Genomic DNA, 15,019 nt, shown 5'->3' on the forward strand with positions numbered 1-15,019 from the left:
CCTCAGTCTCAACTGCCTGAAGCAATAGCAGCAGAACAGCCAAACGCATGCCTATAATCAAGACCGCGATTTACCATTAGAGCTCTAGCCAGGAAACTTTATATAGCACAGACTGACTGTCGTTTCCAGCGTTCCTTTTCTTGTCACAGAGGCCTAGAGAAAAGCAATTGCAGAGAGATTCTATTTGACTGCAGATGATGTCGGGGAACATTTTAGATACAGGGGACCCCACGTAACTGCTGCCTATCTACAGTTTATTCTCTCTCGATTAAACTTTCATTCTGAAATTACAACCAAGCATGAACTGAAGCATGACCCTTGACAAACTGTCATCGTAAACTCCAGAAGAAAAGCTGAGGCTTTGGTACAATAACCCTGTAGCAACATGGTTGGAAATCTAAACCACCAACAAAAGCACAAAGTACTACTACATGGGCAGAGTAACTAAACAAAGTTATCATCATCTTTTATTAGGCTGTTTAATAAACTGAAGCCTCTCCTCCTATTCCCTCAATCTTTGTCTCCCACAGGAATTACAAGGGTATCTTCCACCTTAATTCCAGCATAAAGATTACACTCTGGGTGAAAATAATCTTTGGAGCAGATACGTCTACTCACAGTGAGCTGTTTACTTGATAAAAGTAATACAATTCCTACTAGTTACAGTTTGAATCGTCTTCTAATTATCACTATACTTGGGAAACCAAATTACAGACCTGGGCTTCACAATGTTCTTTGTGAACAAAAGCAGGAAAAAAAAGTTTGCTGCCTTAAACAGCTAAAAGCAAGACATCAGCTGCATATAGACAAATCCAAGGCTGTGCTGGATAGTTCAGTCCAATTCTCTAAAAACAACTGTTAAAAACAAGTCTGCTCTAGGAGGCATTGCTCTTTACTACAGTTGCTCCATCCTCCCTTTCTTGGAAACTTCACTGCTCAAACTCAGCTCAGCATTCACCACCTATCAGAAGCCTGCCCACATTATGGATTTTAAGGTCTCCTAGCCTCCATCTATAAACGTGGTTATTTGTCTGCCAGTATATCCTTGAACAAATAGGACAGCAAAAGGATGCAAGACATTCCTAGAGATGTTTAGCTTGCCAAGAACTTGTCTCAGTTCACTAGCAGTTTGGTTCTAGATATCACAAATAAGAGTGATCTGGGGGAGACAAAACTTAATTTAATGAAAATGATTTTTCAAATCCAGAAAATGATTTCTGAAAGAGCATTGTAAATGGATACGATTCCTTTGTCAAGACCAAACTAAAGGCTTTTGGACTAACTGAGACTCAAGATGATCAAATACCAGATTTAAGTTTTTATATTTGATATTTTTACTTCATTTACTTTTCTTGAAGACAGACAAAATATTTAAATGATTAAAACTGTTATTCTGAAGGAAGTGTATAAGCAAATGGACCATGTAAAAATGCAATTCACCAGTCATGCATTCCACCCCTCCCCCTGAAGCTCTCTGTATGTTATTTAGGTTTAAGAACATTTAAGAACACAATCACAGAATCGCTGACTTTGGAATGGACCCTGGGAGATCCATCTTGTCCAACCTCCTTAGCTGAAGGAAGGTCACCTAAAGCAAGTTGCCCAGGACCATGTCCAGCTGAGTTTTGACTATCTCTAAGGATGGAGACTCCACAACCTCTGAGCAATCTCTTCCAACATTCAACCACCCTCACAGTAAAGAAGGGTTCTCTCATGTTCAGACAGAACTTTCTGTGTTTCAGTCTGTGTCCTTTGTCTCTCATCCTGTCACTGGGCACCACTGAGAAGAGTCTGGTTCCATCATCTTTACTCCCTCCCATCAGATACTTATAAACACTGGCAAGACCCCCCTCTCTGAGCCTTCTCTTCTCCAGGCTAAATCAGACCTTGGTCTCTCGGTGTAAGAAAGCAGGGACTCTCATATAAGCCTCAACTTACACATGAGATGCTTCACTCCCTTAATCATCTTTGCAGTCCTTTGCTGAACTCACTCCAATAAATCCACGTCTTTCCTGTAGCCCAGCCTGGGAGCCCAGCACTGGGCCCAGCACTCCAGATGTGGTCTTACTAGTGCTGAGCAGAGAGGGGAAGGATCACTTCCCTCGACCTGCTGGCAATGCTCTGCTTAACGCAGTCTAAGATACTGTTAGGCTTCTTTGCCACGAGGGTACATTGCTGGCTTGTGTTCAGTTTGTCCACAGGACCGTCAGGTCCTTCTCAGCAAAACTGCTTCCCAGCTGGTTGGCCCCCAGTCTGTCCTGATACATGGGGTTATTCTTCCCCAGGGGCAGGACTTTGCAGTACTGAAAAGCTTTCCACTGAGTAGGTTCATGTATGGTAAAGTCTTCCATCATTCAATACTCTTGACAGAAGAAACAATGAACAAAAGATATTTACAGAATGCATATTCTGTTCTTAAAAGAAAACAGAGTACAGTTTTGGCATAAAGCCTAAAGTCATTACATCAGCAACAGAAGCGCAATGTCTGACATTAGAAATTTTTTTTCCCCCCATTTCTTGTTTTTCCCCCAACTGTTGGTGACAACGTCAGTGCAAGTTTTCTTTTGGTTGTTTCTTTTAATTATGTAAAATTTAACTTTTAACAGCTCGCATTCTCAATACTTCACATTTCTGCTCATAATAGTTGCTCATAATAGCATAATAGTCTGCTGTTTCCAACTACCTTTATTTTTAATGAGGCCGAGTCCTTCCATAAGTTTTTCACTGATACTAGAGGTAAATGAATACAAACACATACACTTTTAATTCTAGACATCCTGGAGAGAGGATGATGGCTAACAGGCCTTTGGTCTGGACCAGGATAGTAATTTTTAACTGATAGAACAAATTAAGTAGGCTCAGCATAGCTTTCACCTAAGCAATCAAAGCCAGCAAGGGTGAGGCAGGCTGATGACGGTAAAGAAATTATGCAAGCCTTTCTACAGATAACTGGCTATTATTCAAATGACTGAGTAGCAGAATATTGTTTCCTAATTAACTACTTTTGATGAAAATGAAAAATACTTTTTTGTAAATTATGGCAACATTATACACAAAATTTACACATAGAACAGAAAATTCAAATATCCAGAAGCCTACTAAATCAGAAATTCTAAGCTCTGCCCTCTGAATACAAAAATGCTAGAATCATGAAGCAGTATTTTGTGCCAAAAAGAAATGAGAGTCCCCTTTCTAAGATTCCACAGCACATCTCAGTTTCTAAAATTACATAACTTTATGCAAAGCAAATGTTCTTCAGTGACAGTTGTCATAAATTAAACCGAATCACTGGCCAGGGCAACTGCCTGCAATTAATGGTTACAGAAGAAAATGAACACATAAAAAGACCCCTCTCAAATTTCATCCATTTTCCTAGCAGAGATAATCTGTGGCACATCCTATTCCTTTATAGCTAACTAGTGAAAAGAGAAGTGAACTATGCACAGCATAACATCCCTTGAACATCTACAGAAAAATCCTTTTATTACTTTCCCACATAAGCACAGTATTTTTAGCTTTTTTCAAAGTTGCAGTGAATGAGAGGATAGCCATCATCATGTGATGGGCTGGCTCTGTGTGACATACAAAGCATTTTGTAGTCAGTAGTATTAAACTACAGGAGAGTAGAGCAGAGTAGTCTAATTTAACCTCATATATAAAATCAGGACATGTTTAATTTCATATATGGTGAGTTCTCATTCTTTCCACACCAATGCTTGTTTGGATTTCAAGTAGGAATAAACAACTGCAATGCTTGGAGGTCATCAAAAGATGCAACTTCTACCTTATAAAAGCAGGCAGACCAAAAGGCATAACTCCTTCCTTTCCAGACTAGCAGTTTTGGAGAGACCTATGGCATACGCAAAGCAGATGTTCCTGGAGTAGCATGTAACAATGCATGGTATTTCCATTAGGCCATACGCATATGAAGTGACAGACTGACTGGAAGACAGGATAGTGCTGACTAGAAACCAAGCAACTCCTAAACTACTGTATTTACATCAGAAAAGCACATTTTAATTTGGCAAATACCTATTTACATACATGTTTTCTCTCTGTAGCCTTCAGAGACTTTGCAGCATAGTAGAAGAGTTGAGTTCCACACAGTGCTGCCCAGTATTTCGTCCAAGACGCTACCTAGAGAGACAGAGAGAGAAGTGAAGCTTTTTGTGTTAGAAATGTACGTTAGAGCTATAAAATAGTTGGCATCATTCTGCAATAAAATGACAGCACTAACTCTCCAGCCAAGCCATCATCCATTTTTTTCAACTCTGCTGTTTCTAGTTAGATTTATATAGGTCCACAAATGCATTAAGAATCTAGAAATGCAAAAACATGCATTTTTCCTCATAACTTGAGAAAATTTTTCCATATCTTCTACTTTTTGTGCCCTTTATGGAACACTGAGCTAGACAGAAAATACAATGCAAAAGAAAAGGATAGGTATGTACTGCCACAGAGTGTCACCCACTGCCAAGAATTAAAATATGTGTTCTGATTTACAATTGATATCAAAGCATTTACAATGCAACTATTTAGGGTTACTACCTATTAATAAAGTTGTCAGGACCCACCTACTATTCAGGAAGATAAAACATGCTCCTCCTCTGTTATAAAAGTTATCTGCAATTGTATGTAATTTTACGTAGCATTACACGTTGCTTCCTATCCCAGTATTACAGGGCATAGCCTTATAATTTGAATAAATTCAAATAGAAGAACATTAACTCTAGCAGTGCCCATAAGCCTTAATCAGCAAAGCAAAGGAGATCAAGACACTCAGCTTAGTTGTACCACGGTCATTTTATAATTGGCCAAAAGAAGATGGTGAGAGAATGAATTCAGAAGTCTTACAGTAGGTTTTTTGCCTTCTTTCAACAAAGTCTTCCTCCTGAGAACACCTTGAATAGTAACTGCTCCTGGATACAAATGAACTGCCAAGTCTTCAGATTCTAGAGAGCTGAAAGGAGTATGTAAAGAATAGCATGAAAAAATATTTTTCCTAAAGTAGTTCTCCAATCATTACTTCAAGCTAATGCAAACATCTGTATTTTAATTTAGAAATGCCAGCTTTTTATTTATTGGACTTCATTGTGGAAAAAGACTTAGGCCGTTACAAGGGATTGCTATTGTGGAATTTACAATCACAAGCAAAAGTGATCATAAAATTAATTAGCCAAGCAGGTAGTCTATAAAAAAATTAACACTCAAGACAACTAAAATTCAAGAACAATTAATTCTAACTGGCAAACATTCACAGTATATTTATATTGTTTTGCAGCTGTTAAAACCTCTCTTTGAGCCCTTGCAGGAAAGACAGTGGTTTTTGTTAGAAACACTGGAATCATTAACATATCAAAAATGAAGCAAAAGCTCAAACATGCACAATTTAAAAAATATCTGAAAGCAAGAACAGTGGCAGGAGCAGTGATAAAGAACAGAAACCTGAACCACAGCTTTAAGGTGTTTTAATGCATTTGGTGCTCTACTAATCCTCCACCTTGTGTCGGGTCTAATAGGATAGGCACAAAAACATATGCCAGAACTGTGAAAAAAAAAACTAGTTTTATTAAAATTAGGAAGCTGACCAGCTTAAATAACATTTTCAGTTAGAAAAAGAATTTACAACAGGAATCATTTCAGTAAACACTGGTCAGAATATGTAACTAAATTGCTGAACCCAGCAGTTTTCTAAAAAAGTTAAACAGTGCCTGAAACATCTTTTGAAATAAACCAGGATTTGCCTCTTATCCATCCTAGCACTCCAGTGCATTCAAAGCAAAGGGAAATTTAGCAAGTATTTTCACTGCAACAACTGCCAAGGACATGCAATTTTGGACACTGACATGGGCGTGAACTTAAGTCACTGAGAGAATGCTTGCTTCTTAACGCAGGGGGGAAAAATAACCGTAACTGCTCTCTTTCACCGCTACAGTGCCACACGGCTGCGCGCAGAATCTGCCATTTGGTTACTCAGCAGAACGAATGCTACGACTACGACACCTTTCAGAGAATGCTGCGTTCAAGGAGTTGGAGCCAGTTTTAACACGTGACTCATTTTAACCGGATCTGTTACTTTGGGGAAAGGGGAAAGCACAAATTCAATTAAAAGCTGTTAGCAAAGAAAACATCTCGAATGCCATCCATGAGCACAAGCAGCAGCTTTGTTGCCCACATGAGAACTGCCAACACTACCACACAGTGACACACGGCTGAAAAGCTGCCTACAGTAAAACATCCTGATACAAAGATGCAATGGTTCAGAACTTGCATTTGCAGACCAGAGTTAACTAAAGTCCATATGGTGACTAAGTCAGAGAAGAGGAAAGCTCTAAGATTTAAGAAAAAAGGTCTATACCTTTATTTTGTCACACAAGTTAGAAAGATAACACCAGAGAACACCCGCTTAATTATTAAACCGAATCACCAACACCAGAGGGAAAGCCTGTGCCCTCTGTGTGCAGGGGAGATTGTACCTGCTGGCCTTCATGTGGCCTCGATAGCCATTTCGTGCCACTCTTGTCCCCGGACCGAGAGAATGGTACAACCTGTTCCTGTTGGATTCCATTATAAATTGTACGTATTACATATACTTTCATTCACACAAACAGCACGATTCCTACAACAGCGTAACAACTTTTTGTGCGTGTCACAAAGCCGTTTCTTCTACATAAGAAATAGAGGATAACTTTATTCAGGAAAATGCACAAAGAGGCAGATATCTCCTATTTGAGGAGATATGCTCTTTGTCAGTACTCATAATACGGAGCTGTTTTATCAGCATTGAACATTAGAAAACTTTGAGAACAAAGTCCGCATTTTCTTTGATTAGATCAAAACATAAAGAAGGGGCAATATGAAAAAAGCTTTGCCGTTTTTCAATTCTGACTACAGATTTTACTACAAAAGCCAGAGGTTTCAAATTCTGTAAGTAGGCACACACTGCTGGGCTGAAAGGAATAAGAAATTTGCTAAAACAATTTCACATATTGGCATTACTTCTTCAAACCAACCACTGAAGCCAACAACTCACAATGAAAAATAGGACTCTGCTATGATACAGTATCTAGTTAAATCATACACATTTTAGAAAAAATACGGCCATTTCACTTGAGTAAGCCCGCACCGTTTGAAGCAAGTCAGCAGATCAATACCATGGTATCAGCTAACACTTGCTGCTTAAAATGTTGCTGTGTTAAGTAACGCTGAAGCAAGCTCAGCAACATTTCAATCCCCCAATTTATAGAGGCTTTGAACTTTACATACAAATCTCACATTTCAAAGCCCTTAATCTGATCTATAAATCTATCCGTATCTAGGACTTGAGTTCTAGTCTTATCTTTTGAATACATTACTTTGCTTCATTCAAAGCTGCTTTTCCAGACCAGATCCTTAGTTGACAGAATGCTATTTAAGTCAGTAGAAATACAAATACATATACTGATTTATACTGCTATACTGTTGCCTCATTTTTTAAATCTTTGCTTTTGTAATTTCTTTTATTGTCTTGAAAGAGTGAAAATCAGCTCTAATTCTGTAGAAATCATCTAGTTAAAATACAAGAATGTGGAATACAATTCTTGTTAAATACAGTAAGTTTACAAGCAACATCTCTTACATACTACAAATTTAATAAATAATCTGTCCCCTGTCAGAGGTGCTTTGTACTAACTGAAGAGCTGTTTTGGTGTGGACAGCCAATATTTCTCATCATGGGAAATCTAAACAAGTTAACATCTTCAGGTTTCATTCTGAACACAGAATAGCATACAGCAGGCAAACAAAAATCCTGGAAAGCAAGAGTTTTAAAGGGACACAAAGATCAAAAGCATTAAATAAAAAGTACAATTTTAATTTCTTACCATCTGAAACTACTTCCTTTGCTGAAGGAAGAATTACCAACACACTACAAATGAATTACCACCTACTAATCTTTTCCAGAATAAGCCTGATTTTCAGCATAATAGAAATCTTTGAATTTATGATATTAAATAATATAGTCAAGATTTAGATAAAGCAATAATTAAAACAAAATTGTAATACGAGTTGTATATCTGTGTATACGTACACTTTGCACACAAACAAAATACATTTTATTCTTACCTTTAAGCTTGATTTTGCATAACAAGGAGGCTATCACTCTGGATTCAAGCTATTTCAGGTAAATCTATTCAGAGACACTCAGGATGACAACCGACGAGACTAAAGCGTCACTTAGCATACTACCCTCACAGGATACAACTGCCAGGACTTGGAATTAAAACCCTTTTCTGACTGATTTTGATTAGCCTAAAGGGACTCCCATTGGTGTAAGCTTTTTCAAGTTTCAGTCTAACTTTCCTTTGCTTTTAAGCACAATCAGTGACTCTGAGTCTCATCCCTTCTGCATTTTCCAGTTACAAACAGCAGGAGGGCTAAGAAAACAAAAGAATATTTGATATTACACACACGGATTTCCAAGGTAACAAAAAGAAGCGTATCTCATTTCTTCCTGTTAGGCACGTCATGCTGATTTAAGCCCTCCTACCCAAAGACCCCGTTGCTAAATTGCTGGGCAATATCATCTTCCCACTCACATGATATAGGAAGTGGTCATTAAGATGACTGGATACATCCCAGTTGTTAACTGCTATCAATTCCAACCAGCTAATGTTTTTTCCCTGCTTAGATAAAAACTCTTATAATAGAAATCCACTGCAGAGATTAAAACTACAGACACGCTCTCTTAACATAACTTAACATACTTATTTCAGTGTATTACCTATTAAAATCCAAAACATGTTTCATTGCTTTATACAAAGAATAGATGCAAGTACGTTGTGTATCTGCAGGAATTTCACACATGACATTTTAAATGTTCCTGCAGAATTCTATCCCTGTCCTGGGAAGCCTACCAGAGAACCTGTCCTCAGAAACATGCAACCTCAAATGGTGTTCCCAAAGAGCTCTCAGGAAAGAAGAAAACACTGAAGGCACATGGAATTTGGAGTAGGAGGAGAAAATTTGAGACAATTATGCACAACAAGGAGCAAACATTTTAATTCATGGGGAGTCTTGGCCAGCCAGTTTTCATTATGACAGAGATGAAAAAAACAAAAACAGACCCCTCTGCTTTATTTCAAGAGTCACACAAACAATTCTGGAGAGCATTATTATTCTCCAAAAACATGAGCTTAAACCTGCGGATTGCTAAAATTTAAATTCCCTGTGTCTGAGGTATGAAAGCACTCAGTTCATTACTTTGTCTAAGGCTTTCCCATATAACTTTTTGGGCCTGAAAGATAACCTGGGCTAGATTAATTCTGTAATGCAATGGGAAAGGAAGAGCAAGAAGAACACCCTTCTAACATTGCCTAAGTTGCATAACAAGTTGTTGCAACAACAAGTTGCAAGTTGTAACATAAAAGTTACAGATTTCTTTTCTGACCCTATTTTCTTTCTATGCTCATGTGAAACACTTAGTTCTTAGCCAGTGGAACCTTAACAGCATTTCTTCTTGTATACAATCATATTTATAGAATAAAATATCAGAGGGTTGACCTTTGGCACTGAACAAACTTCAAAGCTTCTTCCAAAGAGTAGTACAAAACTTGAACTGCTTCAATAAATGCAAGCAGAATAAAAGGTTTGAGACACACTTCCTAACTACAAAGAAAAAGTTCTTTGACAAAAATTTCTACCAAACGTGTCTTGATACCATGGCAGAAAAAGCACTCTGTGGCAATTCTGAGGCTGAAGAATTACCTGAAAATGAGTTATAGCAGCAAACTATGTACTTTATGGTACATCTTAACTGAGTTGTAGGAAGACGAAATTTCCACTTTTCACCGTATTCAACTACTGTTGTTAGTCTTTTTCCACATTCTCAAACACACCATGAAAAAGGACTGCCGTGGTCAACGCCAGCTGGATGTTTGCAAGTATTTAATTAAACAGCAGGACATTAAACTTCAACTACATAAAATCAGACCTTAGCAAGGGTCCCTACTGCACTTTGTCAGGTAAAACGGGGATGACAGTAACAATGAACTGAAGAGAGACAGAACAGGTGATGATCTCAACAACAAAAGAACCAAGGATGGCAGTAATCTCTCAGGTAAAGTGAAAATGGAAAACAGGTCATGTGAATAGTAGATATGTAAATATTTAAGAACAGAATATCAATGGGGGCTTGGTGGCACTCTGGCTAGTCATCTTAGAAGATTTTGAGCCAGGAATAAGCATCCAATTAGACAACACTCTGCTAACTACTAGTGAGCAGAAGCTACTTCTCAGCTGCTTTACTAGAACTTAGTGTGCGAGCTTACTATGGTTTATTAATATCGGCTCTCAAATTCTTACAGATTGAAGACTTGCACATCACCAAAATAAAGCATCATTTAAAGACCTAGAGAGTCTAAGCAAGAATGTCTGAAAAAAGAGAAATGCCTATTTTTAGTGACAGTTTTCCTTACCTTTCAAATGCTGGCCAGGATGTCTCTTCACTAAGTTCAGAACCATCACTGCTACCTTAAAGATCAGAAGGCATGATAATTGAACTAGTTAGTTTGATGATGAAATAAAGTATGTAAATTTCTTTTCAGAATATTTATTAAGATTAAATGTGTAGCACATACTTCGCTAAAATATTAGAACAAAAGTACTTTAGGATATGTTTCAGGAATTTCAAATTAAACTGAGGTAGAGATTGGAAGAGACAGGTTCTAGATACTGATTAAGTACAAAAAGCACAGTCCTCATATAGAGGGAAGGCATTTTTGAAATTCAGCGGTGGTTTCCAAATGCTAACTTGATGATTAACACAATAGGCATTTAAGAAGAAAGTTGCTTTATACAAATAATTTCTTAAACCATGTACAGTGATGATGAAGGCGTACACTTTCAGTATAATGCAGACTCATCACAAAATCTGTGATATATTAAAAGGCTTTGCTGATACGTGCAATTTCTATAACTTTAAAGTTGTTTCCCACTTATTATATCAGCTCACAGCAGCCTTTTTCCCTTTCATACTTCATGAAGACATCCAATATTAGCACAAGTATTTTGTTTACCACTATACAAAGTGGAGGAGGATGGCACACACAACCCACTTATCTGATGCATCTACTCGTGGCATCTCAGTAAGTAAACTAATTTTACAGTTACAGTAAATCCCTTTAGTGTGAAAGATAGTATTTAAATATGAAGAAAATTATACATATGTATATAAATCTGTGATTAACATCTCGGGAATTTGAAACAAGCCCCTGACAAACATATTTGCCTTTTTTTCAGATTCATCTTACTTACAAATGCTTCGTTTTTAACGAGAACAATTTTAGGTGCATGCATTTGAAGTATAAAGGCCCTTAAAAAAAGAGTTGAAACAAGCTCTACAGTACTCGTAATTGCTTCCATTTGTATCAAGATGCTAATTTTTGTTACTGCGCCTTAGGTACTTGTAAGGTTTCATTGCCAAAGGATCAGTTTTAAATAGTCTTTATCTACTCCCTCAAAAATCCACACTGCAATACAGAAGCATTGTTAACTCTCAAAGTGCAAAATGAAGCTAAAACGTCACTCGTTCAAGGTTACAAGAGAAGTCAGGCTGTGCTAGGTTCAACTGAGTGCTCTAAACACTGGATACTTTCTCTGCCACCTGTATCAGGTACTTACATGTGTACATTTACACACACAGGTATAAAGTATACACACACGTATGTATGTATATTTTAGTACATAAATACTGTTAACAGACCTCAGTAATTTCAGTTGGTGTTATAAATTACACTCATGCTGCTCTCTTGCTGCTCTTTACCCCTCAGCCCAGCCTCCCATGCCCAGCTATCATCCTTGCCTCCACTTCCAGTAAACATGTGATGTTGGCTCCAGAAAAAACCCTGTTCCTCAGTTTCAGCTGAATCTATGTCAGCCACTGCTAAAGTCCATCCTCTTGGGTTCCCAATGCCATCCAGCCAACATCTAGCACATCTAACCAAAAACCGAAGCTTAGCGACAACTACAGTCCTATTTGCTTATTACTGAAGGGATCTTCCTTTCTATTAGCAAGAAGTATAACTTCAATACTAGAACTCGGCTTGATTGTGTTGATAGTATCTATATTAGCTTTGCTAACAAGGTTGCATTTCAAACACTGCATTATGCATTCTACAACATTTAAAAGCTAATTTAAAGATGCAAAACAATCTAGTAAAAAAGAGCTCAAGTATCACCTTCCCGAAAGCAACAATCCTTGTTACAGTATCATTACAGTTACAAAAATCAAATGCATTTTGGGGGTGTGTAATCAAAACACTACTTTTAAGTTTAATCAAAGAAATTACCAATTACTCCTCTTAAAACAATGTTAATATAGAAAAACAGGAGGGTACAGATCACAGCTGTATGCTTTGATGCCTATACAGTTTTTCAAAAACTAACAGAAACTTGGAAAAGGTTGATTTCTAGTGTTTGAAGTGTCCTGTGCTGCTTTAACATCTATAAAGAACATATAAAGGGATCTTTTTAGATTCTAAATGTTTCTAAAAGGCTTTTTCACAACAAAAGCTCTGACACACAAAAGCACCTTTCCTAAAAAAGCAAGGAAGTATACAACCCTCCCTCCAAAACAAAACAGAGGTGAAACAAGCCGTTTTTAACTTAGAAGTAGTTAGGTGCCTAGCCAATTTCTGCTGAAACATTAAGTACACTATTTGACTATCACCTCAACTGGAAATATTTCATTCATTCAGTACTTTAAAAATATATCACCTTCTTAAATTCTTCTTAAGTATGTACTCAATATTTTTTTCACTTGACAACCTCAAGTAGGTCTTCAGGTTAAAATTAATAACACATCTTATGTAGTTTAAACTCTTTCTATTAAGTAATTTTTTATACAACTTTCAGTTTGACATTAGAAACCACTTGGGTCAAGCCACAGTGATTTTCTTTACTGCTGATAAAATTATAGATTACTTGCATGGCCTTAAAAGCAATTGGAATTGTGTTTTTCCCTACTCCAATATAACAGAAAGGCTTCTTCTTCATCTTAGGTATATCATCAATTGGCAAAAACAATTTTCAAACTATGGTGAAGATCTCTTGTGACATTTCAGTATTTTTTTAATGCAGATCTCTAGTACTGCAGCTGAATACTGCGGCTGAATTTCGTGCCTGTGGATTTGTAGATGTGCGTATGCAGACATCTTGGCTGTAGCCACCCAAACAGCATGAGGCTAGGTTCCTAGTTATGTGATAGGGGAATATCCACAGCACGGCATACTCATTTCCCCCTGCCTCCAGTCACAGCATCCACTCATTCCTGAAAGTTTGAGCATATGGAACGTTTAACACAGGCTTCCTTTATCCATAACCTAGTCCCCAAAGTTAAACAGGTGTTAATATAAACAAACCAACCCCAAAATGTTTAAAAAGCATTCAGTCTGAAAATTCTTTCCCCCTTGTGCAACCGACACACTTTTGGCTCCAGTTATACAGTGTTTCCAGAGCTCTACTTGCTATAGCTAGTCACTGACCTGAGGGAACTTGAAATGCTAATGTGAAAACACCAGAATTGGTCAGCAGGCCAGACCATCAGTTGGTATAGCATGGCACAGCCCTGCTAAGGTCATGGAGATAGACTCCATCTCCCAAAATTCATGGTCTGCCCAGTTGAATCCATTATTATACCAAAAATCCCCACAGATATTTTAACTACTGCAATGCCACTAAACTATTGCACTATAAACTTTAAACAAGCTTGAGTTTGGCTTGCTAGCCAAATAAACAGGGGGCAAAGACTGGCAAATGGCTCACACAGTAAATTGCCAGAGAATCAACGCAAAACACACAGTATTATCACTGACAGATATGAGCTGCATTACCCAAGCAGAAGTACACATAACCAAATGTGTAATGTAAATTAAATATTGTCCAACAATATTTAATAAAAGCCCATTTGCTGCACAACTATATTTGCAGTTCCCACCTATTGAAATCCCACTGGAAAGGGTGGAGCTTTCTGCCTGCCCTCTGGATGGGGCATGAGGTTCCATGACACTGTCATCCAGCAGGTGCCTTGGTCCTGCATTGGGGAATGTTGCGCTTTTAAATTCGGCCGTATTCATTTTATGTATGAAACTAGGAACAAATAAAGATAAAATTATGTTATTTTTGATACCTTTTAAAAGTTGCTGCTTTAATATTCTGAAGGATATCATGTAGCGTGTTCTGAACCCCAAACAAAATCATGGTTTGCACCATAAGCAAGAGTGTAAGAACTGTATTACCTGCATGAACTGTTAATATCAAAACTGCATTCTCAGAGCAAAGAGAAAATTAGAAGGATTTAAAAAGATTACTTCTTACACTTAGGGGCTTTTTGTCTCAACACTTACATGATTAAGCTTCGGAATTTCATTCCTGTTCATAAAATGAGGGGCTAGCAAGTACACTTATACAATAAAAAGGTAAGAATTGAATTACAGAATATCGACAATCTTGCATTTTGAAAAAGCAACAAGAGGACTGATGAGATGACGAACAAAATATTAAAGTAAACCTAGCTAGAAAGAGGAACTAATACCATTATTTTTACAAAATTATATAACCACCTACAAAACATCTCTCGTGACAAGAATACCAGCAAAACAACTATTTTAGAATTAAAGAGTTGCACTGGGATTTAGCTATAAGTGATAGTTTTAAAAACTGAAAATAAAAAAAACCCCATAATTTCTGCTGCTTACGTAAGATCACATCAGCATTAATGACTCTTACATGAAAGCATATGAGTCTCTTATGTGAAAGCTTTGTTTTAAAGCCTGCAATGAAGAGATCCATGGGAGAAATTTCAGGAAGACCCATTTTGTCATTACCTGAGCAATTTCAAGGAAGACAAACTGTAAGAAATGCACAGTTTATTCCAGAAACAGAAACACAGAACATGTGTTTCGTGACCTATACTTATTATCACAGTAGCCACACAAACTATTTTGACTACTTATCTTCATTTGGGAAATTCACCATTATATTT

At 37.4% G+C, this 15,019-nt stretch overlaps 1 protein-coding gene across 10 annotated transcripts in view; it reads right to left on the reverse strand.

Annotated features, from left to right (window-relative positions):
• The window catches only part of RALGPS2 (Ral GEF with PH domain and SH3 binding motif 2), a 119,176-nt gene that overhangs the window by 9,639 nt on the left and 94,518 nt on the right, over positions 1-15,019 (reverse strand). For 8 of the 10 annotated variants that reach the window (XM_062580924.1, XM_062580928.1, XM_062580927.1 and 5 more), the window contains 5 exons: positions 13,973-14,124; positions 10,455-10,509; positions 6,477-6,554; positions 4,855-4,960; positions 4,045-4,137 (listed from right to left, as the gene is read on the reverse strand). In XM_062580924.1, the coding sequence (XP_062436908.1) occupies positions 4,045-4,137; positions 4,855-4,960; positions 6,477-6,554; positions 10,455-10,509; positions 13,973-14,124 (484 nt within the window). Of the gene's footprint in view, positions 1-74; positions 154-4,044; positions 4,138-4,854; positions 4,961-6,476; positions 6,555-10,454; positions 10,510-13,972; positions 14,125-15,019 lie in introns of all 10 variants that reach the window. The other 2 variants (XM_062580926.1, XM_062580922.1) reach the window with 2 other exon arrangements.

This window comes from Rhea pennata, chromosome 8, assembly GCF_028389875.1.
Source record: "Rhea pennata isolate bPtePen1 chromosome 8, bPtePen1.pri, whole genome shotgun sequence".
Classification (NCBI taxonomy): Eukaryota; Metazoa; Chordata; class Aves; order Rheiformes; family Rheidae; genus Rhea; species Rhea pennata.